Source organism: Oreochromis niloticus, linkage group LG17 (assembly GCF_001858045.2).
Source record: "Oreochromis niloticus isolate F11D_XX linkage group LG17, O_niloticus_UMD_NMBU, whole genome shotgun sequence".
Classification (NCBI taxonomy): Eukaryota; Metazoa; Chordata; class Actinopteri; order Cichliformes; family Cichlidae; genus Oreochromis; species Oreochromis niloticus.
Window position 1 is genome coordinate 3,959,759 of NC_031981.2, and position 25,930 is coordinate 3,985,688.

A 25,930-nucleotide genomic window follows, 5' to 3' on the forward strand; every position below is an offset into this window, starting at 1 on the left:
TTTTTTTTTTTGATTTTCATAGAGTGACGTTAGACATGACAAACAGATGGATCTTTTTTTAATTACAAATACATGTACATTTAACTGCACAGGATGGAAATCGGAGCAAAACTGTAGCCTGTTCACAGCAGGAACATAAAATTTGCAATTCATATGAATGAGTGATGCGCCGTGATGTGTAACAGACGTTAATCTGGGTTTTTCACAGCGTCCTTGCTCTGTACACACTTATCAAAACACACAGTCAAGCTTCTGTTTGGTCTTTCATGTTAAGCTGAATCGGAAGCCCGCAGGATTCTGGGTATACTCTTGTCCATGCTTCCTTTTGAGTCTCTGTTCTGCATCAGCTGGCCTAGTGTCCTCGGCTCACTGCACCATGGCCAGGTCTTTGAGCGCGTGGCTTCGCTGCTTCTTGGCTTTATATCCAGGCCGGAGGAACTCGATCTTCCTCTTTTTGGCTTCGATTTTGTTCTTGTGCTTCTTCAGCTTCTTCTTTGCAGCGATGTCTGGGTTTGCGACCGCCTGCAGAGACCGGAGAAGAAATTGTGAGGACAATTGATGGCAAATTAAAGCAGTTTTTCATGTGTGTGTCTGATTCCGATGTCCATCATACCTGCATGGCTCTGTGTTGTTTGCGTGCCGCTCGTCTCTGTGAGAATTCCTTCTGGACGGCAGAGAAGGCCAGGGAGAATCTCTCCAGGCCCACCTGTTTCTTCATCAGCTCGATGAGCTCCTGAGCCAGGTTCTTCAGTGTGGGATCTGGATTCAGAGATCAGGAGACAACAGGGGTCATTCAGTAAATCTAACATTTTTTTTTTCAGGATGTTTTTTTATTCTTGGCAACACTGGGTCAGAGCAGTTACCCTGGTCTGCGTATGTGCTGTCCAGCTCTCTGTACAGAGGCGTGATTATCGTGGTCAAATACGGGGCGAGTCGTTCTTTCCCCAAGTCCATGGCCATCGCTCCCAGGAATTTAAACACGCATGTTCTCTGAGAGAAATCACAGTGAAGGACAAACAGTGTCACAGCATGGACACTTCAAATCATCACTGGGTTAAAAAGAAAAAAAAAAAAGTGTTTCTAAGTGTACCTTGAGGGGAACTTTAGGAGCATATGCAGCTTCTCTCTTTGCCATCAGAGACAGCTTCTTCATCAGCCACAGCAGGGAAGGAGGCCTGTCTTCTTTGTCATCTTCTTCCTCCTCCTCCTCTTCTTTTCCCTCTTCCTCTCTCTCCTCCTCCTCCTCTTCATCTCCCTCATCACCATTCTCCATTTGCTCCTCCTCTCCCTCTCCCTCTTTCTCTTCCTCCTGAGGAGTTATGATTTGGGATTCGGGGGAAATGAGGTAGATCACCTTGCCGACGAACAGCAAGTTCTTGATCACCTGTGGGTGAAGCAGAAGGGCCTCTGTTAGCCAAACACCTGTATGAGCTGATCTTTAAATATCTGAGGTGCAGGAAGGCAGGTGTGTGGCTCAGTGGGGTTTGCGCACCTGCTCTCCTGATGCCGTGTCCAGATACTTGGACTGCAGCTGATAGCAAAAAGACAGCGCCAACTCTCTCATCTAGATTTCAGAAAACAAAGGGAAAGAGGAAGATTTCATTTAAAATATTAGCAGAAATCAAATCTGCTGCAAGAGGGAAAAAAAAGCATCTTGGCTCTACCTTCTTATCCAGGTTGCAGGTGATAAAGTCGGTGGCTGCCAACTGAGATGAAGCATCTCCCTCACCTCTCCAAACGGTGACCAGCTGCTCTGCTCGGTGAGCTGCAAACAGCTGGCCGAAAAGCTGTGAGGCCGTTAGCCACACCCAGCAGTGAGGGTACCGCAGGTGGGCTTCGATGTGACCTAAAATAAGGCAGGGACATGTTTTAATGAGCATGTGCAGAATGCATATGTCAGTAACGGCGAGGTAACGCGTGTGCGCTCTTTACCCCAGATGTTCCGGAGTGTGTCACTAGGCTTGCTGAGCTCCAGGAATCCACAGTGTTTGCTCAGTTTAGTGAGGAGAGTCAGATAACTGAAGAGCAGCCGGTCAGCTCCTTTCTCCTCCTGCTCCTCTTCGATCTGAAAGAGAAAGTTACAAATTGATCGTTTATTCTGAACTCACTGCCTTCAATCGCACTTCTGCTTCTCCCTGTGTGATGACTCACATCTTCATAGTTGTCGGGGTTGATCTCCCTCTCCAGCAACGGCAGCAGGTCCTCCAGTCGACGGGCAAATTTCTCCTCCTCCACCTCCACGAACAGGCCGCAAATCTGCGCCCCAAGACGCCGCAGGCTGACCTGGGAAGGAGAACATTTCTGAAGTTATACGGATATAAGGACAGATTTTGTAATAAGACCTTTAATATATGGAGGACCAAAACTGCCAAATGTTGAATAAATAAATAATTGACACATTACATATGAGTGCATCAAGTTTGCTTTTCTGTTAAAAAAATGTAATCTTTTATTTAATTTCACTATTTCCAAATGTAGCCACCACATGCACAATTAAACAAATTACATCAACCAGTCAGTTATGTAATCATCTCCTAACTGCTTATAGAAAATAAATGTGACCAATGATTTATTTATTGTGGATTTTGGCCCTTCATAGATTTTAACTAGTGCTAACGCGGCAAATCCCCGTTAGCGAGTTAACGTGGATCGCCCCAAGCAAGGGCTGCACGGTGTCAACGCGGTTAGCTTGTTAAGGCGTTAGCACCATGCAGCCCTCACACGGGGCAATCCGTGTTAATTCGCCAACGAGGATTTGCCGCATTAATGCAGTTATGGCGTTAACTTCGTATTAACGAGATTAACGCTGACTGCACTCATTTTGACATTACCACACTATAAGATATAAACAAAACATCCATCCATCTTCGTCCGCTTTATCCGAGGCCGGGTCGCGGGGGCAGCAGCCTAAGCAGAGAAGCCCAGACCTCCCTCTCCCCAGCCACCTCCTCCAGCTTACCCGGGGGAACACCAAGGCGCTCCCAGGCCAGCCGAGAGATATAATCTCTCCAGCGTGTCCTGGGTCTGCCCCGGGGCCTCCTCCCGGTGGGACATGCCCGGAACACCGCGCCCAGGAGGCATCCTTGTCAGATGCCCGAACCACCTCAACTGGCTCCTTTCGATGTGGAGGAGCAGCGGCTCTACTCTGAGCCCCTCCCGGATGGCTGAACTTCTCACCCTATCTCTAAGGGAGAGGCCAGCCACCCTTCGGAGGAAGCTCATTTCTGCCGCTTGTATCCGCGATCTCGTTCTTTCGGTCACTACCCACAGCTCGTGGCCATAGGTGAGGGTAGGGACGTAGATCGACCGGTAAATTGAGAGCTTCGCTTTTACACTTAGCTCCCTCTTCACCACGACGGACCGGTGCAGCACCAATCCGTCTGTCGATCTCCGGCTCCCTTCTCCCATCACTCGCGAACAAGACCCCGAGATACTTGAACTCCTCCACTTGGGGCAGGAACTCATCCCCGACCCGGAGTGGGCACTCCACCCTTTTCCGGCTGAGAACCATGGCCTCAGATTTGGAGGTGCTGATCCTCACTCCCGCTGCTTCACACTCGGCTGCGAACCGTTCCAGTGCGAGCTGGAGGCCTTCACCCGATGAAGCCAACAGAACCACATCATCCGCAAAAAGCAGAGATGAGATTCTGAGGCCACCGAAGTGAAAGCCCTCCGCCACTTGGCTGCGCCTAGAAATCCTGTCCATAAAAATTATGAACAGAACCGGTGACAAAGGGCAGCCCTGGCGGAGCCCATCACCCACCGAGAACGAGTCCGACTTATTGCCGGCAATGCGAACCAAACTCTTGCAACGGTTGTATAGGGATCGAATGGCCTGTAGCAATGGGCCAGACACCCCATACTCCCGCAACACCTCCCACAGGACACCCTGAGGGACACGGTCGAATGCCTTCTCCAAGTCCACAAAACACATGTAGACTGGTTGGGCAAACTCCCATGCACCCTCAAGTATCCTTGAGAGGCTAAAGAGCTGGTCCAGTGTTCCGCGACCAGGACGAAAACCGCATTGTTCCTCCTGTATCCGAGGTTCGACTAGCGGACGAACTCTCCTTTCCAGCACACTGGCATAGACTTTCCCAGGGAGGCTGAGGAGTGTGATCCCCCTGTAGTTGGAACACACCCTCCGGTCTCCCTTCTTAAAGATGGGGACCACCACCCCGGTCTGCCAGACCGGGGATAAACAAAACAAAATCTTAAAAATTATCTATTCTAACGGTTCACTTTAACTAGTAAAACTGTTCCCCTGAAAGAATATACACAATCACGGGCCACTTTAGGTACACCTGCTCAACTTCTCATTAATTCAAATATCTAATCAGCCAATCACATGGCAGCAACTCCACACATTTGTAGTCATGGTCAAGACAATCCACTGAAGTTCAAACTGAGCATGAGAATGGGATGGGGAGGAAAGATGATTTAAGTAACGTGGTGTGGTTATTGGTGCGAGATGGGATGGTTTGAGTATTTCGGAAGCTGCTGGTCACACAGCCATCAACAGGGTTTACAGAGAGAATGGTCCGATAAACATAAAACATCCAGTTTCAGGAGAATGGCCAGAGTGCTTTGAACAGATGGGAAGGAAACAGTCACTAAAAAAAAAAACCCACAACCAATATGCAAAGGAGTATTTCTGAACGCACACGTCTAATAATGAACCAGATGGTTTACAGCATCTGAAGACCACAGTGAGGGCCACTCCTTTCAGCTAAGAACTGGAAACTATGCCACCAAGAACTGAAGCACTTATGAAGAGTAAATGAGGTCTAAACAAGCTTTTTTGTATGTACCTTTTCTGCATTCAGCCAAGTGCTGACAATGGAGAACAGGGTGTTCTGGTTGTTCGAGTCCAACTGTGTGAGCAGAGTCTTGATGGCCATGGCTGCCATCTTCTTGCACCGCGCAGAGTCATCGTTGACCACAACAAGAGCAAGCGGGGCAAAGAACAGAGCGCTGTGCCCCAAGAGCATTTTCTGAATGGGAGGGAAAGAAAAAAAGAAGCAATGTTTGACAACAGGATTGATGTTGTGAATGTTTGAGGAATTAATTGTACAGTGCGGCTGGATTTCATTATCCTGCCGTTTCTATTATTTTGTACATTTTTACACACCTGAGGGAAAGTCTGGAAGATGTATGCCAGCATCTCCAGCACCGACTCCCTGCCCGTGTCTTGCTCATAGCGCAGCTGTGCCACCACAAACTCCAGGTGTAGTTTCAGCTTCTTCCCCAGCGGGTAGTCCAGCAGGTACTTCAGATAGATCTGCACCACATAAAAACATGTTCACTTAGAAGCTGGACCTGAGATTCTGCAAATGAGTCGGTGTGAAAGCAGAAAAGGAGTTTGTACCTGTCGACAGTGGATTCTGATCATAGCGTTGCTGCCAGTCACCGACAACTTGGCCACTTTTTTCATCACCTCCTCCATCTCAGGAACAACGAGCTTCCTGGACAGAATTGCCTGGAGTGTACACACACACACACACACACACACACACACACACACACACACACACACACACACGTAAGCACACCGCACATTACATTAGAAATGTGTCTGACTACAGCTCCACCGGTTTACCTTCAGCAGACCGAAGGCAGTAGCCTGGCGAGACTGGTCGTAGATGTCCTCCTCGGCGTATCCCAGAAGCACCTGCAGCTGCGTCTCAGAGATGATGTTGGTTTTGACATTCTTCACCAGAACAGTCATGGCCTAAGAAAAAGAAAACATGTTACCTCATCCCCGATTATTAAAGAATACTCTTTAAACCTGCATTTTTATACCTTGAAGCAGTTCTGGACCAGGTGGTAGTTCTCCCCGCGGGCGGCTCCAGCCTTAGAGTAATCCTTCAGCAGGACAAAGAGCTGCTTGGTCAGCTGCCCAGCGTTCTGCTCCACTGCTGGCAGAGGGAACTTTAACAGCCAAGTGAACGCTATCAGAGCCTCCGTGATCACCTGAGAGGGACACAAGCAGAGGTTGATGGAGGTTTATTTAAGCAATCCATGATAAACAAAATAAAAAGATGCCCAGGTAAGTGTTAGTACCTTGACATGCATGGAGTCGAGGCAGGTGAGCATTAAGTGCACAAAAGGATCCAGCATTTCCAGGGCTGAGGGATCGGATGATGTCACTTTGGATTTCTTCAAACTCAGGTGGAGCAGCTGAGCATTAGACACATACACACATTAACACACATTTATTCCTTCTTGAGATAAAAGTACAGGGTGCCATGTTACAGAGATTATTCGTATTGTTAGAGAAAGCGCACCTTGAGGCCGGCGTCCACCAGGATGTGCATGTTGGTGCGGCTGCTGACAGGAGCTTTCTGACCTCCTCTCTTTGGAGTGGGAGGCAGGAGCAGACAGCTGGGAGGGGGCAGTCTGGGATCTGGGGGAGGCTTAGCTGATGCTTTGTCCCTACAAGCAAACATGAGATAGGCAGAAAATTGGGAAAAATATTAGAAATAATTTATTGTACTCTGATTTTAGACTCTGTGTGTGTGTGTGTGTGTGTGTGTGTGTGTGTGTACCGGTCTCTTTTCGTTAGAAGTGGCAGGCTCTGGCTGACAAGGCCGTGGCTCAGCAGAAGGATGTCTTGTGAAGTCATGCCGCTGTTGACAAGCAGACCTGAGACCAGTCGCCGCAGTACAGCAGCCACCCGGTTACACACCTTCAAACTCGATGTAGCCTCCAAGATCTGGTTTGAGAGAAATAAAAATGAAAAATAATTTAGATGAAGAGTTTATATTACATTCACTATTTTAAAAAAACAAAACACTGGCAACATTATATTGCCCGTGCGCAATTTACCCGTCACCGAAATTTGTATCAACAACGGCATTTTGTTCGACTTATGAATTTTGTTGTTAGTAATTAACACATTTGTTAAAAATGTTGTTGCTAACAATAGGAAACATGGACTCGAAAATTAAGAAAGAAATACTATTAAGTAATGTTAAAGACGCTAGCTAGCTAAAACAGCTAACAAAATTTATTTATGTACAAGAGTTATATAAAACAGATGTGTATTAAATATATGGTTATATTTAATTCAATCCAGCAGCTAGTTAGCTTTAGCTAGGTAGCTAACTAGCTGACAATTCAAGTATGTTAGACAGCATTTTTAATTAAGCTAAACTAGCCACACAGTAGGGCTCTGTTACTCCACTGATGTTAAAAAAATGCTTTGCAATGTTTTGTAAACTCGATTTAAGTACTAGCTATGATTATTGTTTATATGTTTTTGTGGTTAAAGTTGTTACTTTGTGTTGATAATAATAGATTTTAGAGTTTTTAAAAGCTACAAGTTAAAAAGAAGAAAAAGAGTTCAGGTGATTTTATCCTGAAAAAATTACTGGAGTGAAGATAAGTTATAACAGAAAACTAATTGTGAAAAAAAAGTCATTATTAGAGGCCTTCACAAAGGCTATTTAGCTAGGTAGGTAACCATGTGTTTGTACATTAATCAAAGTCTTAGTAAAGGCAAGAAACATGATTTATGTGATCAGTAGTGCTTGTTTGCCAAATATTTCATGTCAATATGATTGCTGGAAAAAAGTTTTTCAAAAATGTAACCAAATGTAACCATCTTTATTTTTTACTTTTTTATAATTATTGATTTTTAAAATCTTTTTTTTAATTTTATATTTGATAACCTGACAATCAGTCAATTCATTATTTGGCACACTTAGATGCATCTTCATCCTTTCAAAGGTAATCTTAAAACTGACAAAAACCAAACAAACAAAAAGATCTTGTTGGCCTCTTAAAAAGATTACCCTCCGCTGTGACTGATTACCAATTATCTTCGGTTTCTAAATTCAAATCCCTCCTCACCTCCTTCAGGGGCAGTATGAGCTTGGTGATGCTCTCCTTGCTGCAGAATTGTGCCAGTAGCTCATAAGAGTCCATGCTCTTACTGTGGCGGGCCTCCATCAGCTTGGAAACGATACCCTTCACTTCCTTCTCCTCGGCGACCGTCCCAAACAGCTCGTTATTGAAGATCTGGTCAGTGGAGCAACAATAACAGGGAGGAGGAGGGTGTAATAGGGGGACAGAGATGAATATAAATACAAAAAAGTAAAAAGAAAAATTTTTTCCTGAAAGACGTCAAGCTTACATCAATGAGCATGTTCATGCAGGGGTCCAGGTCTCCACTCTTTAGGGTTGGAGTGAGAGCTGAGAGCAGCTGGTACACTGTGAATGTTAACACGTGGAGCTGGATGGAGGAGGGACAAAAACAGACAAATATTAGGCTGATCAGGTTTGCCTCATGTCAACTGTTGTAACACATTTTTATGATATCAGATGTAACATTAGATTATATATCCTGTCTAGGGTTAGCTGAATTAGATGTACTCATACAAGTCTGAGCATGCACATAAAAAGATAACTGTCACTGTCTTTTATCACGTTACACTTGTACTTATGTTTGCATACTTCTACTTGTGGTACTCTTTTAAGCACATACTGCTGCATGATGCATGCGCTATATTAATAAAGCTAAGGTGACCTGAAGCATTTATTGGTGTTTGCAGGACTGCATTGTTGCGTGTGTGTGGGTGTGTGTATTCCAACCTGGTATCCCTTGACCAGAACACCTTGCATCTCTTTGAGCAGGTACTGCAGATATCTGCAGCCTAAAGTCTCGATTATCTTCACCAGAGTTCCCCTCGCCACGTCACGGATCTCCTGGAAACGGTTCCTCAGCAGAACGCAAATCTTGATCAGAATCCTGTAAAAGAAGCAGAAATAATCAATTGGATGTCATATTACTGTCTAAGGTTTGAAATACACAACAGATGATCTTTTTTGTGCTGCGTACCCGGGGAGGTTGGCCTCCATGATGTGCGGAGGCAGTGTCTGCATTAGTTTGACCATGGCGAAGGCGATCGGTATCCGCACCACCTCCTCATCCTTCACATCCTTTGACTTCACTACCTTGTGCTCCTCGTCACGCTTCACCTGGAGGAAATGCACACACTATCACCATCACTCTGCTCCTGAAGGTTTTTAGAAAAACTACCAACACATCCAAACGTTCGTGTCCGTCGTACCTTTGCATTGAGACACTTGTGGAGACGGGGCAGCACGCTCTCATTAACAGTCTGATGGATCAAACCGATCAGAGACTCCAGCTCCTCCGCGCTCTGCGGCAGTCCACTCACTGCCGTGGATAATTTAGAAGCTGCCTGCGCCTTGACTTTAGTGGCAGGAGCTTCCTCCATTTCCATGGGGACATCAGTGGAAGCATTACCGTCGACTTCCATCTCTTCCTCATCGTCGCTCGCGTCAGATTGGTCATCCGCAGCTACGTTTTCGTCGTCTGCGTTGATTTCCACACTCCCAGCTTCCCAAAGACACACATTTATATTTCTTTACTTCATTTATTCATTTAATTAGTCAAGCAAATTCACGTCACCCCACCGATTCACTCACCTTCTCTGGCTTTGGCGGCTTCCATTTCTCTGCTGAGGGTCTGGTGGTCAAAATGGAAAGCCTCCAAGACGGTGACCAGCAAACTGGAGCAAGTAAAGCAGAACAACAGGTAATTTAAAAAGAAGCGACAAAAAAAGATATGGTGTGATTACAGATATGTGCAACCTTACCTGACACCCAGTTTCTGTTCAGCCTGCGCTGTCTGCAGGATGTGGATGAACTGCTTGAGGTAGTAGAGGTATTTGGACCAGGTGAGCCTGCGACATACCGCGCCCACCACCTCCACCGATGCTGATATCATGTTCTCATGCTGCAGTATGGAGGAGGAGAAATAATAAAGATGTTAGACACAAAGAAAAAGGAAAAAAATACGTCCTGAACTTTCAAATGAAACCACAATCAAGTAACCTTGAGCATCTTTTCGTCCAGCAGGGCCGTCATGGCGTACGGCATGATGTAGTTCTGGAGGGAACGGGGCGTCAACACCACCGTACCCTCGGTCAGCTGTTTGGCGAGTTTTCTCAAGGCACGACCCCGACGGTGGATCTGAACAGAGAGAAAAGGCGATCAGTCGGATAAAGGAGGAGGAGGCAGAAGTGTGAGTTTTTGTGTTCTCTCTTTTACCTGGATGTGCTTCATGTGCTCAAAGAAGTCAGACTCGAGGTCGCTGTAGTTGGCGAGCTGCACCAGGTCTCTAAACTCTTTCTTGGAAGGAAAGGTCTTCACCAGGCAGGCCAGTATGGTTGTATACTCATGCTGCACACTCTTGAAAGACAAAGAAGCACAACAGAGGGAGCAAGTGAGTTTAGTGGCTTCATAGCAAGCATCTGTGTCATTTGACAGAAACAACAAAGCGGTAACCATAGTTACAGCTGTTACCTCCGTTTTGCTGCGGAGTCCCTTGTGCACAGCGTCCAGGATGATGTGTTGCACTACGTCCCTGTAGATCTGTTCTCCGGGCCCGACCGCTGCCAGCTGGGTGATCACTGCAGACAGACACAAGGTGGCGTTGTCTCCCAGTGACATGTCCCCGATCTGCATCAGAGGAGCGACATGAGAATAGAAGCAAAACATCAGCCAATGAAATGTTTATCCTGAAGGTAAATGATTTAGAAAGTGTCACAGTGAATATTTATTTACCTCATAAGTGTGGAAACAATTGTGAATGACGGTGCTGATGTAGTCCAGGTCCAGAGTCTGCATGCCTTTGACTCGTCTGGTGGCGTCTTGGAACGCCGTCAGACGCACGTCGAAGTGGATCTCATCCAAGTGTCGACTGTCAAACGCGTTCAGCTGCAAAGGTGAGCACAAGAAAAGCCCGTTAGTTGCTGCTCTTTGGATCGTGACCCAGACTGAACATGACGGCAGAGGTTACAGTTCAGACCTGTAGAGTTGGATATTATTTCCTCTCTAATGTTCCTCATAATTGTCTAAATAATAATATCACAAGTCATCTCACCTTTGTTGCCAAGTCAGTGATGTATGTGAGTGAAGGGTCCAGATCCGACAGAGTCTGAGAACAGAGCAGCGCACACAGGGAGTCAGTTAAAAGGGCTACAAAAAGTAATAATAACAACTTTCTTTTAATTGTTATTTATAAGAAAATTGATTAGTTCCTATTTTGATTATTTGTCCCAATTTGTCTTCATTTACACCAGGCATCACAGGCCACATACAGCTCACCAGACTGGTGAAACTCCACTTTCTGTCAGTGTACAAAAGCTTAACTACACATTTGATCCCTGAGATATTTTATTATTAGAAAAAGAAGTGCAGTTTCAACAGTACTTTCTACACAATGAAGGAATACCGGCTTAAACTGTAAGCAGTAAACATTTAAAATTACAGAACTCTATTACTGAATTACATTAGTGTAGTATGAATGGTTATGGGAAAGCTCTGTATCAGTAGAAAAATCTGCAAAACTTATGAAAATACGGTTCAAAGTTCAAAATTGATTTCCCCCTTCACATTTTCGAGTGCCGGGCCAATTCTGGGCCCCAGTCCTTATGTTTCACACCACTGTTTTATACTATTTTTGGACACCCAGTGCAACGACATACAATAGTTCCAACAGCTAATGTTGTACAGGAGTGAACTTAATTTTTACATAACACACCTCTTTCAACTAAGGCTTAAAATTAGGCCTAAATAGGGGCGTGGCTGCTTTGAATGACAGAACGACAGGCGGGAGCAAATACATGGCCGCTATAGCAGCTAGCTATCTTGGTGTGCAGTGAACTGGAAAAGTAGTCGATTTTTTATTTTATTTTTGTTGAGTATCATTTACTCTTAGCTGGTAACTTCAAACACAGTCATCCACCTCCCCCCGAAATGAATAAAAATTAATAAATAAATAAATAAAAATAAGACAAAGCCAAACACATTTTAACACAGTGGCTAACAGCAGGACTGTGGTGGAGAAAATGGTGAGATTAAGTGCTCTGGGTTTGCATCTGTCCATACGCTGATGATTGATCTCACCATGCCTACATTATAAGTTACAGACAGCGTAATGCTGCATTAATTCTCTGCTGTACCTGGAAGACGTTGGTGAGGGCCTGCCTTGGCAGCTTGTTGTGAATGATGGAGAAGAGTTTGCTGAGCGGCCGGAGGAAGACGGAGGGCTTGTCACACTGTCTCAGCAGGTTCTGTATGGTGGCCAGGAGGTCGATTTCTGTCTCCTGAAACAAAGTTCATCTTGAGCGGAACCTCTCGAGCACACACCCTAACACTACAAAATCTTTTATGTAAAAGTTTTTATAAATTAATGTCGTTACTACAGATGTTGAACCTTGAAATTACAGTCATTTAACAAACTCAGTTGTAAGTCTTACTTGTGATTTGTTGCCTTTTTGGAGGTAAGGAAGCAGCAGGCTGATAAGCATCGAGCTCTGCTCCTTGTTGCTCACAAATCGGCTGACCCTGGCAGCGAGAGAGTGACACATCCTATTGTTAGCTGGGGAAGAGTCAACCGCGTGTATAACGATAACCACAATCACAATCATAACCTTTATCTCGACCCAAAATGAGTCACTTGACATTCAACTCACTTGGACAGGATGTTTAGCTCTTTGGCCACCTGTACCCTGAACTTCTTCTTCTTGAGTCTGTCTGTGTTGCGTACAATTCCGCTGAAGTAGCGCAGCAGCGTGGGAATGTGAGGCAGCAGCAATCTGGAGCCTTGAGTAAGTGAATCTGGAGGATACAACATGTGCATGTTTAACGGTGATCAGCAGCAGAGGGAAATCAAACCAAACTCTCGTCACGATGTGCTAACCTGCTGCGATGAGAGCTCCCTCTGCAGGCTGTGGGAACACACAGCCGTTGACACTGAGCTCCATCTCAGTGTCCGAGGCAACAAAGTCTGCAGCTGTTGCCAAATACTCAGCTATGTCCATTACTACTGCGATGGTTGCTGGAGATACTTTCTTAGCTGAGAGGAGGGCAAAGACGTTTAGAAGGATGTCGCACTCTGGGTGGTCTGGCTTCTGCTTGGCAAGGAGGGGGAAGTACCTGAAACAATTAAAAAAAAAATCTCTTTGAGCACGGTTTACTAAGCCTGGATGAAGCTACCAGCCAACACTGTGAAGGATGCTGACCTGGCATCTTTGGACCACACATGGATGAGTTTCAGCAGAGGGGTGGGGGAGTAGGTGCTCTCTGTTTGGAGACGGCGCACCTGCATATAAAAACAAATTTAAACTCAACAGAAAGCCGGGACAAAGTAAAGAAATACTCAGTAAGAATACATAAATCTTTCTCCAACACGTACCTGAGGCCAGATCGCTGCCTCAAACACAGCATCAATCTCATCCGGCCTGAAGCTGTAGGTGTCAAAGCAATCGAAGAAGTCCAGGATCCTCAGGATCCCGAGTCTCCTCAGGTTCTTCAGAGGATTAATACAGCCTGCTCGCAGCTGAGAGAGCAGATATGAACTTCTTTATATTTATGTTTTACAGAAAGGAATAAGGACGGTTAAAAAGTGTTAGGACTATTAAACAACTTCTAGCCTGAAAGAATAATTCTGATTACCTGGTCTCTCTGGTCCAAAATGGTGGACACGGACGCTGTGACACACACTAGGATCTGCAGCACTTTGGGCAGGTAGACGTGGATGAGGTGGCCCAGTTTCTGGATCACCACATTTATTGTGTTCAGCAGGCTGTGAAGACGGCCCAGCGGCAGGACAGCTCCCAGGTCGGTATCTGCTATCGCCCTCTGTACTGCAGCCAGACAGGAACCTGAGGACGCAGGAGGAGGAAACGATGGATGAAATATTGGTTCGTTTTTGTTGTTTTTTTATAAACATTTGCATTAGATAGCAGCTATCTGTGAGTGCCTGTTGTACCCAAATAGTCTGTGAAAGCACTTTGCTAGCGGATCTCGCTTGGATTATCTGATAACGTGCAACAATGTTGTCCAATATTACTTCGGGCTCTCAACAAAACTACATGGCATCTGTTTCTAATAAAGCCTTAAAAGTCGAGCATCTGTTGCCATCTACACATACAGAAATTGTATATATAAACTGTAAAAAGATGTAGGCACTCTGCAACCTTCCTTTTATGTAGGAATGCACCAGGTGAATCAAGTCCCCCACTACAAAGAGATGCATTGCAGACAAGAAGCACATTTTATCACAAACCGACTCAGATTAATTGCAACCTGTTGACACTCTGTCTGTTTTTATAAATTACTTGTGACGTTTTCGTATCCTACCTTGGCAGTGATGGCTGACTGGCTCAAAAAGCAGGTCAATGAACATCCCCAGCTCCTCAGCCTGACATCCTGCCAGGAAGCGTAGAATGATGGAGGACCGGTAGGTGGCGCTCGCCTTCCCCTGAAACTTGCTGCCTGCTTTGGAGCGCAGACGACCAAACAGGATCCTGTGTCGTACACAACACAACACTGAGCTGTACAAACTTACAATAAAATACGTGATTTTCTGAAAGAAATTTTCCCCTTAAAGCCAAAATAAATTTAGAAATGAAAGTTAAAGGTAGTAAAAATATTTTACTACTTCTCCAGATGGGTTACAGCATGAAGCCGCGATCATGCTGATTTATGTAAAACACTGGATGGATGTAATGCAGAACAAAAAAAAAATCTTTCTAAGCAAAACACAGAAGAAATGTTCAGCAACTGGAGGGCATCAGACAAACAGCCAGAGTGTGAACAAAAGCAACATCCTCTTTTTCTCGAGGACACCAGAGTAAATCTATGAACTAAGAAGGCAATATGTAACCCAAATGGAGCTATTTAACAATCAAGACTGTGCAAGAGTCAGAAGTTTGGGGCAAAAAAACCTTCTCTTTGTTGTTGCTGTGTGGTAAATTAAAAGTTTGATATTGCTCGTGCATGCTTATGCTGCCTCTACCTTTACAGTTGAAACTTTATAGTGGAACTTGTACAGTACCTCATGAGCAGTGGTATAAGTTTGCCTCTGTGGGAAGCATCAACCACTCCGGTCTCCTCAGAGATGTTGAAATGGACGATTTCCTCTTTGAAGTGTTTGTCATCCAGCAGCCTCTCAAGATTCTCCCTGAAAAAATGCAAACACACACACACAGGTCTAATCACTCAGTAAAGGTGTTGCAGGACCTTTGCTAAAATATTTTCTCCCATATTGTAATATGTTTCATAAGCACAAACAATACATGTGTTGTATGAAAGAATTAGAATTCGATCTACAAGTGGCAAAAAACTACAAAAAAATGTAATTAAGACTCTGAAAGCAGCTCAGTGTGTCAGGCTGATCCTGAACAAAGCACCAAACACACACACACACACACACACACACACACACACACACACACACACGAGCATCTGTAATGGCCCCTGGATCAGACCGTCTGTCTGTGGCTTGGCTGAATGTGTGGTAAATGGATATCTTGATAACAGACAGCAGAGAACATAATGTCAGACAGAAACAGCACAGAGGTGGAACTCAGCATTCCTAGATCTGTAACCACAGAGGGCTGATGATAAGAGCCCTAACAATAAAACCACTGAAGAGGAGACAGAGGGAGAGAGAGAGAGCCGCTGCCAAAGAGAATTGCACTGTAATCACTTCCCCTCCATCTCCTAAGGTGATTAGGGTAGTTTCCTTACTTGTACGGAACTATGTTGGGGTCCTTGTATGTGATGACACACTCCAGGGCCACTTGCTGAATCTGCTGATCCTGATGGGTGAGCAGCTGAACACAGACAGATAAGAGAAGAAATCTATGATACAACTGCCAGAAAATAGCAACCGCTTCAAAATGACTCAAGTAAGGAACAACTCATATGTTTTAAGGACAGGGTGTGTGACGCTGCATGCTACAGACTTGGGCACTACCTGATTATAGAGCTCATGGAGGCTGCTTTCCAGATAGAGAGCCCGAGGGTTGGTGAACTTGGCGAATACTTTGAGATGAGCGATGAGCTGTCTGAGAAACAAAAGACAAATTCAGTTCATTATGTTCTACTTACTGCACAATACACTAGAATTATATTATAGTTATTATATCAAAGTTTTATTTAAAAATGAAAGTTTTCTGGTACATATAAGTTGATTTAATTATGCACACTAGGTAAAAACTACCCCCACGCCCAAGCGCTTGCGCCACATGGCCGCCCCTCCCTGAGTCTGCCGGAGGCTTTTTCCTGTAAAAAGGGAGTTTTTCCTTCCCACTGTCGCCTAGTGCTTGTTCATAGGGGCTAGTCTGATTGTTGGGTTTTTCTCTCTATTATTGCAGGGTCTTTATCTTAAAATATAAAGCCCCAGATGGCAACTGTTTTTGTGATTTGGCATTACAAAAATAAAGCTGAATTGAACTGAATAGGTAACCCATAGGGCTAAAAAAAATAAAATAAAATAAAATAAAATAAAATAAAATTGTGGCAAAAGCTGCAGTTCCCTGATTGGCCACTTGAGGCTGAATCCAAAAGAGACTAAATCCACATAGACTTCCATGGTAAAATGGCAAACGTCAGAGCAGAAATGAAGTCTGCATTTTTGGTCTCTTGGTCACTTTCAACCCCGTAAAACCTGGAGAGAAATGTATTTTTATAACTTGCTCTTTTAAACCATATCAAGGAAATTTAGGAGAGTGGTCTCTAAGTAACAAGAAACTTAAGTGACTTTTTGGGAGATATTTTTATGCAATTATCCAACAAATAAATTGAATGCTGTGCAGTTAAATACCTTAAACACACTTTACATGAAGTCTAAAGTGAAAATGGAAACCAGACATTGCACTAGTAACTACAAATAATAAAGCAGCTATCACTTTGACATCAGAGAAACAACATGATTAAAAAAATTATGGTAAAATCAAAAACAGTTTGCAAATCATATCCCTGAAAACAACTTCATTGCTTTGAGGACTGCAGTATTACAAATATTTCTTACTTGGCCGTTGCTCTTCTTGGAAGTGACTTCCTCTGCTGTTTGCTTCCTTCCTCTGCCTCCTCCTCCTCCTCTTCCCCTTCTTCCATGTGCTCAGTCATCCCTGATTTATCCTGCAGGGCAGCATCGCTTCTCTTCCTCAGGTCCTGAGTGGGCGCCACCAGCAGGTCTGTGAGATAAAACTCATTCCTGCCAACAAGCGCCAAGATTAAGATCAGATAACAGAACATATTCTTTTAATAAAATTTAAGGAAAATGGTCAATCAGCTGACACTGACCTGATAAACCTGAGCAGCAGCGGGGTCAGTTCCCGGCTGCGTGGCTCTACTCTGTCGGTAAACTGGGCCATAGCGCGCCACAGTAAACTGCGGAAGTTAGTGAAGTCTGTCCTTTCACTGGGGTCGGAGGCCAACTTCAGCTGCTCTAGGAAAAGAGTCCCCACATCCCCGCTTTCAATGACATCACAGCCTGGCTCGCTCTGAACACTGGGCTTTTCTTCATCATCATCATCATCTTCTTCTTCCAATTCCTTCTCTGTTACATGCAGAAAGCAGAATTCCCTTTTAATGTGTTTTTGGCAGTTCAAGGCATTCATAGGTAAATAAATATGCCATCATAATTACATGCTGTGACACAAGTACCAAACAGCCTTACCTGCCAGCCCGGCCACCATCTCCAGATGTTCATGGTACACCATCCAGAAGTCCTTGTTGTCCATGCCTCTGGCATGGCTCCTGCAACGAGGAAAGATAGAAACCCATTTACGCCAAATGTATTCCATGGATACCTCAAAGTGTCAACGTAGTTTTAAAGGAAATGCAGAAAAAGGCTGTAATTTGACAGAAAGGCCAGCTTAGAGGAAATCCTAAGCATTCTATAGCAGCATACTCATTTAGAAAGGCCCATGTAACAAGACGGGAGCATAGATGATGGAACGTACGTGGCTCTCAAAGCATAAACAAGCGTGATTATTTTACACTCACACAATAAGTTCAATGACTGGGTCCCACAGAGGCCTGAAGTTCACAAACAGCATTGCAATGAGGTACCGCAGAGGAACCTGAAGCAAAACAAGAGGAAGGTTATCCACCCAAGAATCTAAAAATAAAAAAGTTCCCTTCATGTATGGGAACCGTATAACTTCTCTATAACTACATTATACGGTGGCCCTGAGAGACCAAACAGACTGCAACTTAAAAAACACCAGCAATAAGAAAAACGCTGCAAAAGCACACAAAACAACACAGAAACAGGAAAAAAGAAAACAGAAATTTCTTTTCAAAAGCACAAGGGAAGTGTTTCTGGGGAGACAATAACCCGACGGACCAGTTGCAGGAACCAAAACATGCTAGGTAAGTGTGTTTTAATCTCATGATTCATATAATACTGATGATGGATTTTCAGGCTAATAGTTAGGCTAACACACTTACCTCTCATCTTTTCTTTAATCACAAAACTGACAGATCCTCCACTTCTTTTAAGTGTCTCCCAGCACAATTCATAGCATATTTTGGTTCCTGCAACTGATCCGTCGGGCTATTGTCTCCCCAGAAACACTTCCCCTGTGCTTTTGGAAATCTGTTTTTTCCTATTTCCATTTTTGTTTTTTCTATTTCCGTTATGTTTTGTGTGCTTTTGCAGCGTTTAACTTATTGCTGGTGTTTTCTTAAGTTGCAGTCCGTTTGGCCTCTCAGGGCCACTGTAACATTATTATATATGCTAACATACTGTATTTATACTCTCTGCAACAATAAAAAAAAACAACTTATCACATGATAAAGGACATGCATCACTATTCATCCTGTCATGTTTTCATCACTGCTCTTCTCCACACCTGCTGGACGGTGCCAGGAGGCCCACGGGGCAGGCTGCGCGGCACCAGGTCGTGTCTCAGCTTCCGGAGGTGAAGCAGCTTCTCTCTGTAGTCGTGCACTGAAGCCGGCACCAACTCTGCCTGCAGACACACTGCGAACACCGACTGCACCTCCACGTTATCCTCACCCTGGACGAAGACAGTCAAACAACATTTCCAACAACTCCGAACTTTAAATGTGTTTAATGAGAATCTGCGGGTGTTGTACCTCAGTCTGTGGAGGGAGCTCTGCATCGAACTGAGAGAAGAGCCTCAGAGTCAACAGACGAATCTGAATTTTAAAAAAGAACAAAACTGTGTTTAAATATGTCTGTTTTTACCAACACCCAAACAATCAGCGCCTTCAGGTTGTGAGATATCTCAACTTTAAGGGGGAAAAATTTGTTCTGTAAACTATTCCGAAATGTTCTGTGATCTGGCACAAACCTTAGAAATGTTGGACGAGAGGTTGCAGTACAGCATCTGGTAGAGTTCAAGCAAGGCATTGTGGGATAGGTGCTCTGAAACCCCACTGAGTGACAGACGGGTGTAGTACAAGTCCGCTAACAGCAGAGCTGACAGGTCTGTGGGAAATTTCCTGTGACAATCACGACGACAGCAGTTACAGGTTGTTAAAAGATGTTTAGAATCTGATGCAATAGATTGAAACTCATTCAGCAACAGAGAAAGGGTGCTAAATGTGTTTTTAGGTCGCACACGCAGAGCTTACCGTAGGATCGAGTTGACTTTTTCCACCGTGACCAGTGAGAGAAGCTGGGCAGAGCTGTCCAGAGACAGGAGGCAGCTCAGGGCTTGTCTGGCTACGAACAGAGCAGCTGGAGAGAGGACAGGAAAGAAAGGAGTCACTCAATTTGCAATTTTAAAAAATCATTGTTTACTTTTTCACCCCTCACCAGTTTTGGTAAGGGGGGATTCTTGGGGGATTAAATATATAAAGTATTTTAATTTTCCTCTTCATTAATCTGTTTTTGCTTTGGTGCCCAAATTTAGGGTTGTAGAAATCCCTGACATGAAGTTTAAGGTTAACTCAGACTTTTAAAAAAATAACTAAAATCACAACCAGTCATTCTAACTTGTTGGTAAATGATTAATTCCAGTCCTTATTTTATTTGCTTTGGACGTATTTGTTAATTACCCCACTGAGCCGTATGAAAGTGCAACCGAATGAAAACATTTGTGTTAATAAAAACCAACCAAACAAATAATCACAAACCTTTCCCTAGTTTCTCTGCCTCGATCTCACACAGGAGGCGGTTTAGGAAAGCTGTCACATCAGGTACGACAGCAGCTGGAGCCAGAGGCCTGAAGCAAAAGAGTGTAAATATTAACATTTAACATGTTTCTCTCTTTTTTGCCTGTGTATGAATACACTGTAAGGTGACAAAGAAAAGAAAAAACTGAAATTCTCCCCAACTCTCTGGGTCAGCGGTCCCCAACGCTGACTAAATCTTCTTTTTTGTGGTACTGGTTTTATTTTGTTGTATTTATCCGCGACACCTTAAAGGCCGGTCCGTGAAAATATTGTCAGAAAAAACCGGTCCGTGGTGCAAAACAGGTGGGAGCCGCTGCTCTGGGTTGCCTCTGAGTGTGGTCGGATTTTTATTTTAAGCACTCGGGCCAAGTTTGCCATGAAAATCCATGGGTGGGTCCCTGGCCCCCAAATGCCTCACTTCTGCTCCCTGGTAGCATCAACTTTGAGCCGCAACTGTCAAAGTTAGCTCACAGCAACCTTTAAAATGAGTGGTTTTAATAATTTTCATACACACATTGCAAATGTGCTCATAATGAGTTGGCACTCGGTCTTTTGAAGGTCATAAGCTTCGTTCGGCGTGATGTCCGGACTGATAAAGTATAGGAAATGACTTGAGTGCAGAGGGCTAAATGCAAACACGCTTACACACACATAAATTATGAGTAGAATAAGTCACTGGTCAGGAAGTCCTGAACATGGTGTGCTGAACCGATTTTGAATCATTAGAGGAACAATGGATAACAACATTAGATTATTAGGGCCAGGAAGAGAGGTGTGTTGGTTTACTGTCTCTTACAGAGAAAGGAACAGACACCAGACGAGGTCACAGAGATACGAGGATCCTTCGCAGCAGAGACAGACACAGAGACTGCCAAGACACCAACTGGGTTCAAGTGTCATGGCGTTTGGGCTCCGACTAGTGACCTGGAGAGGATGGATCCCATAAACACAGCAATAACCATGAAGGGCTTGGCGGAAATCCAGGAACACCAGACCAACAAGATTCGGGAAGCTCTTGGTAAAAAGGGGGACACGTTCCTGTTCGTTTCTGTGGGGGACACGTCTGTGACCCCAGAATACACAGATCATCGTTTGAAATCGGGGCAGAATAATCCCCTGATCTGTGCACTGACTGAAGGGTGGTCTAACCCCTGAGGTTGAAGAAAGAAGAGCAGAGAATCACCCGACTGGAAGACTCTGGTAGCTGCAGCAATAAAATAAAGGCTAAAAGCTCCTCGGACAGAGGTTCTAGTCTGAGTACGTTTCAAGGGTATAAGGTAGCACCAAAATAAAGCTGTAGGAGAACTGGGGAGTGAGGGGAATCATCTGTAACTACTGTTGTTGTTGTAATCATAGTTTTTCTTGCATCTGAACTGCGCAAACACAGAGGTCATCTCACATATGGTCGATACGTTAAAGGGGGACAGAGTGCCCTGCAACACTGGATTGCAGGGTGTAAGGGGGACTGTGGGATTATAATATTACCATATGCCATGTTATACCCCTAATTAAAGATTGTGAAATATTTAGTTTGCATTATTCTCCTGAATTAGAAGAAGGTGATAACTATTACATTTGTTAAACTGTTTTGCATTACATTAGACTGCTGATGTATTGTGAATGAATGATATTGTTTTATGATGCATTATACGGCCGAGTTATAAGAAATACTGTTTTCAGAGAGTCATGATCTCATTTGTCTGATTAGAAGAGAACAGAATATACTGGAGATGTTTTCTGCCCCATCTCAGCAGGAGCAGATAAACAGGGAGCCGAGGTCATAGCTTAGGCGCCGTGTGAGAGAAAGAATGTGAATGTTTAGGCTTTTATGACTAGGTGGGGCCACTAGAGGCTATAAGAGTTTGAGCAATGCTCCACCATTTTGAGATCCGATGCTGTCTGCGTACAGTGTTCCTCTCCCACACGTGTGTTCATTAAAATCATCGTTTGACTCAACCTGGCCGGACCAGTGTTGTTATTTTGGTTTTCCTCTTGTATCCATCTCCAATACTTTTGAACTCGTAACACAAACTACAGGCTCCCAGCACAAAAGCCAGTTTTACGCATTGAACAGACAGGAGAAAAAGGAATGTACGCAACTACATTGCAGAACCAAAACTAATCCTCTCCAGGCATCTTCTCTGGATGTTGGCTGCCTTTTGTTTTGTTCTCAGTTAAGATGACTTAAACAATGTTGAGCTTCGAGCTCCAGGGGAGGTCAGTCCATGACTGATAGTGCTTCTGTGTTCATATTTCCATCAATTTTGACAAGATCCCCAACAGCACTGGCTGATAAAAGCCCCAAACCATGACAGAACCGCTAAGATGCTTTACAAATGCCTGTAGACGCTCACTGTTGTACCTCGCTCCTGACCACCTCCTCATTTTGACCAATGCTGTTGCACACACGACCAAAAGGAGTCTGACTGCAGGGAGGAGTTACCTGAGATGAGGCAGCAGTACAAGTGCAGCCCACGGCAGCGAGAGGTTACTGACGGGTTGGTCCGGCTCATCGGGAATTTTAATGATTGACAGCACCAGCTCAGGCACAGCTAGTTGCTCTGACTCGGCAGGGCCCAGCTGAACTTCCAACTTCCTGCTAAACACTCTGCTGGAGGAGAAAACAGATTTACCTCGTGGAAAATGACACGACAACAGTAGAAAATAACATTTCACCGTAGACTCTCACCCTGTTGTCTGACCGGTGAAAAGCAGTGGGTAGGTTTCAAAGGCCATGGAGCCATCTGTGGGGGGCGGAGCTTTAGCGAGGATCAGACTGACCAACACATCCAGGCCGCTATGGCGAGAGAGGGCATCACCCTGGCTGAACAGCCCTGTGGTGAAGCGCAGCAGGGTGGGGAGGAAGAGCTGGAGGACAGCAGAGGAGGAAGCGAGTTAGTCCGCGAGATTCAAAAGAAACATAAAATAAAAAAGTCAACTCACCTGCTCAAACTGTTTCATGGTGAACATCTCTTTGGTGAACTCCAGAATCAGATCGTGCCCCACAGTGCTCCGAAATATCTGATAAAGAAGATTTCCAGAGAGTCTGCACGTAAGCAACGGGCAACTTTCTCTTTCTGGTCGTGTTTATAATGGAGTTCTTACGCACACTGTGACACCAGATGCAAAAAAGCCATGTTTACATGCACAAACCTTTTGCACAGTCTCTTGGATGAGTGAGTTTGGCAGGCTGACGTTCTCCCCGAGGAGCAGAGAGGAGGTGATCTGGAGAAGAAGACGGGAGCAGGAAGCTGACAGACACGAGCTCTGGATCAGCCTCAACACCGTCTGTCAGGACGAGATCGTACGATCAGACGCACATAACGCACGGAATTTCTCGCATTTCTATATATAATTAAATCTCTTAGATTCTCCTCTCACCTGGCAGACAGACTCCGGTTTGGTGACCTTGGCTCCACCCTTGTGGGATGCCAGGGTGTGCAGAATGAACAGAAGGCTCTCCAGCTGCTCTGTCGCGGGGTCTGCATCTTTCCCCTTCGCCTCTATAATGTCCAGCACCTCCAACATGCTGGCCTTAAGAAGAGGACACGCCCCCATCAAAACACGTGGCAGGGAGTAAAAAAAGTGCAGAAAAGACACAAAATAGAGTCCAGCCTTACCTGGAGGGACTCCCACAAAACCAGCATGTGCTCTCTGTCCACGTGATCGGCTGCTGCCTGGACCATGTGATCCAGAGCGTCCCTAACAGAGGTCCACGGGAGACAGACTCCACGGCTGGTTGTTGGGCCAAGCTTACGCAACGCCACAGAGAAAGCCTGGAAAGATAAAAAGGTTGCTTAGCACATCAAGTTATATAAGCGACACCTAAAAGTGCTTAATTCAACCTAAGTGACGTCCATCCCGTGCAGTCACTTTGTTAACTCACATTAGCAGCACAGGAGTGGAACATGTTTCGCACTCCTTTGCACATCTCAAACAGCAGCTGGCCCGTTCCCTCCACCTTGTCAGGGTGCTCCTCTAGGTCGGAGAACACGTGGGTGAGCAGAGCATCGAGATCTGGAACCTGCAGGACAAAGTGACACACCAGTTCATCAGGGAAAACGACAACAAATAAAGAAATACAGTAGAAGGAAAGAAATTGCTACAAGCTCAGTGGTTAGCGCAGGTCATCTATAATCAGAAGTTTGGCGGCTCGATCCCTGGCTGCTCCAGTATGCATGCCAATGCATGCCAACCTATCCTTGGGAAAGATGCTAACCCAAGTTCCTCCCAACAAGTTTATCGGAGTGTGAATGTGTATGAGCGTTAGATAAAAGTGCACTTAGAGGAAGAAATAAGTGCTGAGTGTAGAGTAGAAAAGTGCTATACAAGAACCGTCTATAATAATAGAAGATGTTCGATGGAAATGTACCGCAGCAGATGACGAGTAAATCAAAAGTAACAAGAAATGGAGACATGAACCCAAATCACCAACCTTTCGCATCAAAAAGGAGAAGCTTTCTGCTGCAAAGATGCGGATGTGCTCCTTCTTGTGTGCCAGCAGGCTGCTATACAAACTGTGGGGTGGAAAGAGGTTTCACATTTAACCATCACATGTGCATCTGATCTCTAGTAACACAAGTAACCTGCGAAGGATGCAGAAGGAAAACCAGAGCACTTCTAAGGTCAAATTACAAAGCATACACCCATTTTCACCCACTTTGCTTCCCAAAACTAGCTTCTTAAGTCATTTTAAGTCTTAAAAATAGATTCCTGATTATCTCAAATTTCATTAAAAAATAAAAAGTACTCGCCCCTCTGACTTTATGTTAAGTCTCACCTGTAGATATTGGCCATATCCTTCACCATAAGCCTCCACAGGTACTTGTATAGGTAGGAGAGGCAGGTGAAACTCCACTCCAGGAGCTCTGTGTCCTTTGTGTCGAGCAGTGAGGTGATCAAAAGGAAGAAATCTGGGAAGTGGGGGTAAAAGTCGGTCTGCAGGTCTCTGGCCAGCTGCACCACGAGGCTGGAGGAAGAAATTAGGCGCTTAGATTGCAGCCTGATGATCCTATGCAAGTCTACAGCTACAAAAAATAAAATACTTCTTACTCTAGCAGGGGTTGGTAGGCCAGACTGTTCTGGACGGCCAGGTGGGTTTTCAGAGATTCCACGATGGACTTCTGATGGAAAACCAGCATGTTGAATGACTGGCTCTTGTTGGAAACCTCTTTCAGAAACGTGGCTGTGAAGGAAAAGTATTAGATTCATGTGCAAATCTCTCCTCCAGAATACTAACACACAAGCTCCCCCAGGGTATGGGATATTTCATGTTTCTTTATACATACTGAAATGTATTGTCAAGTTGAGGTCCCTCCATTTTGTAAGTCCTTCAGAGAAGTATGTTTCTACTTCCTGCAAAGAGAGCAAAACAGTACTCAGCAGTAAGACACAGATGAATGCAATCAAATGAGAGTGGTGTTCGTAATAAGAAGGGGAATATTTTGATTCCAGACCTCAGCGTAAGATCCAGTTCTGTCAATGCGATGGATCACATTGATGTTGACGTTGGCGAGTCTTTCAGCAAATGTGAGAAACTAAAAAAAGACCAAAAGAACCTCAGATCACATGACTTTAAACGTGTTGCAGATGGTACATAAATTATTATAAATATGACAGAGTCACATCAAACTAGCTTTTCTCAGCTCTGTCTTTGCTGCTGTACTATTAACACGCCGCAGTGTGTTTGTGGGCTCTTACCCTGAAGGTGTTCTCCGATTTGTGATACGAAGACTTGGATTTGATCTTCATCTTGGCCTCGTCGCTTGATAAGAAAAGAGCGGATTTCCAGAGATCTGTGTGCGATTTAAAAGACTCATGAAAACTGCACTTTTTTCTTTCTTTCGTTTATCAAATGTTACAACTGTTTACACACACGCCGACAACAGGAGGCAGCCATGCTGAGCAAAGAATTATGGGAAGTTTTCCTCTCTCCGCGTGGTTAGACCGAAGA

General features: G+C 44.6%; 1 protein-coding gene across 2 annotated transcripts; it reads right to left on the reverse strand.

Annotated features, from left to right (window-relative positions):
* Positions 1 to 41: 41 nt before the first annotated feature.
* utp20 (UTP20 small subunit processome component) lies at positions 42 to 25,891 on the reverse strand. 2 transcript variants are annotated; one of them, XM_019346822.2, is made up of 62 exons: positions 25,855 to 25,891; positions 25,678 to 25,772; positions 25,434 to 25,514; positions 25,266 to 25,332; positions 25,030 to 25,162; positions 24,758 to 24,946; positions 24,413 to 24,494; positions 23,864 to 24,001; positions 23,598 to 23,753; positions 23,359 to 23,511; positions 23,131 to 23,265; positions 22,921 to 22,998; positions 22,667 to 22,845; positions 22,421 to 22,588; positions 19,939 to 20,027; positions 19,435 to 19,540; positions 19,152 to 19,302; positions 18,934 to 18,996; positions 18,687 to 18,854; positions 17,836 to 17,912; positions 17,507 to 17,586; positions 17,131 to 17,386; positions 16,856 to 17,041; positions 15,800 to 15,890; positions 15,571 to 15,656; positions 14,876 to 15,001; positions 14,179 to 14,345; positions 13,492 to 13,700; positions 13,232 to 13,375; positions 13,059 to 13,138; positions 12,737 to 12,972; positions 12,510 to 12,654; positions 12,294 to 12,381; positions 11,997 to 12,140; positions 10,916 to 10,969; positions 10,597 to 10,749; positions 10,336 to 10,491; positions 10,081 to 10,221; positions 9,865 to 10,002; positions 9,627 to 9,766; positions 9,457 to 9,539; positions 9,075 to 9,367; positions 8,843 to 8,982; positions 8,596 to 8,752; positions 8,138 to 8,236; positions 7,855 to 8,022; positions 6,549 to 6,715; positions 6,288 to 6,435; positions 6,064 to 6,180; positions 5,803 to 5,973; positions 5,600 to 5,731; positions 5,369 to 5,479; positions 5,132 to 5,281; positions 4,812 to 4,994; positions 2,152 to 2,283; positions 1,933 to 2,065; positions 1,665 to 1,846; positions 1,493 to 1,564; positions 1,091 to 1,384; positions 864 to 990; positions 614 to 759; positions 42 to 522 (listed from the first exon to the last, which is right to left on the reverse strand). In XM_019346822.2, the coding sequence occupies exons 1-62, from the start codon at positions 25,874 to 25,876 to the stop codon at positions 367 to 369; spliced, it is 8,511 nt and encodes a 2,836-aa protein (XP_019202367.1). In that variant the 5' UTR covers positions 25,877 to 25,891; the 3' UTR covers positions 42 to 366. The 2 variants fall into 2 exon arrangements, with proteins under 2 accessions (XP_019202367.1, XP_019202368.1); XM_019346823.1 differs by having other exon boundaries at positions 367 to 522; positions 22,421 to 22,585.
* Positions 25,892 to 25,930: the final 39 nt, after the last annotated feature.